The 915-nt window shown below is 56.1% G+C and overlaps 1 protein-coding gene across 1 annotated transcript; it reads right to left on the bottom strand.

Moving 5' to 3' along the window:
• Positions 1-9: 9 nt before the first annotated feature.
• On the bottom strand, positions 10-488 carry LOC112457234 (the record flags this gene model as incomplete). Its single annotated transcript, XM_025020160.1, has 2 exons — positions 10-209; positions 279-488. Coding segments are annotated over 2 exons (313 nt in total), but the record flags the coding sequence as incomplete, so codon positions are not given.
• Between the last annotated feature and the right edge of the window lie 427 nt (positions 489-915).

Below are 915 nucleotides of genomic sequence, written 5' to 3'. Positions count from 1 at the left end.
TTCATGCTCTATGTACAGGTAAATTATTTCTTGGATGTGTACGGATAGGTGGACGAGTGTGATTTGTGTAGAACGCGGTGTGTTGCGTATTATCCGTCCCGAATAGTTAGATTCGCTGAGGCCGAGCTTGGAGAGGAGTCTTGACGTTCTTGTAGACGAGGCCAGTGAGTGCGTCACCACAGAGTGCTCCGGTTGGAGTTAGATGCGTGGTACTCGGGTTGGCCGGTCGGTGAATCTCGAAGACGAGGCCAGTGAGTGTGTCACCACAGAGACGTGTGGTACTCGGGTTGGCCGGTCGATGAGGTGTGGCTTTCACGGGAGGAAAGTATCCACCTTGGAGATCAGGAACAGACCCTTCGTCGTGGCCCCAGGTGCAGGAATCGGAGTCGGAATCGGAGTTGAAGAAGGCAGCGCCTTGGTCTCGATGTTGTCCGGTGAGCTGGGTCGTAAACGACCCAGGAACCTTCCCACGGCAGGGAGTCTGTCGACTTTACCGCGGAGAGTTAATGCCCTGCAAAGCAGGTGTAGACGAAGGCCTGGAATGAGCACGCTCCGTATCAAACGGAGGCCCTAAAGAGCACGCTCCGTCTTCAAAAGAGATAATGTCAGGGGCCCTGGTAATAGCACACCCTGGTGAGCTGATCGCTGGAGAGGTCCCGCTGAGCTGCCCTTTATATAAGGATCGATGTCGAACCTTACTTACGAGAGAATCGACCGGCGATGCGCCGCGTAGCGGGCGCGCGTTGAACTGCCCGGCCGATCGATATCGTGCCGCTGCTCGCGCCGCGCGCCTCCCGTCTTACTGCCGTCGTCGCGCGCGCACCGTCGCGCGTTGTGGCGGACAGCTAACCGCCACAGACATTTTTCAAATTTGCTGCAGTTCTAACTCGAATACAAATCATCCGATCGACTTGA

This window comes from Temnothorax curvispinosus, unplaced genomic scaffold (genome assembly GCF_003070985.1).
Source record: "Temnothorax curvispinosus isolate PA1 unplaced genomic scaffold, ASM307098v1 QBEX01007647.1, whole genome shotgun sequence".
Classification (NCBI taxonomy): domain Eukaryota; kingdom Metazoa; phylum Arthropoda; class Insecta; order Hymenoptera; family Formicidae; genus Temnothorax; species Temnothorax curvispinosus.
Note: the sequence above shows the minus strand (reverse complement) of the source record. Positions and strands in the feature narration are given on the sequence as shown.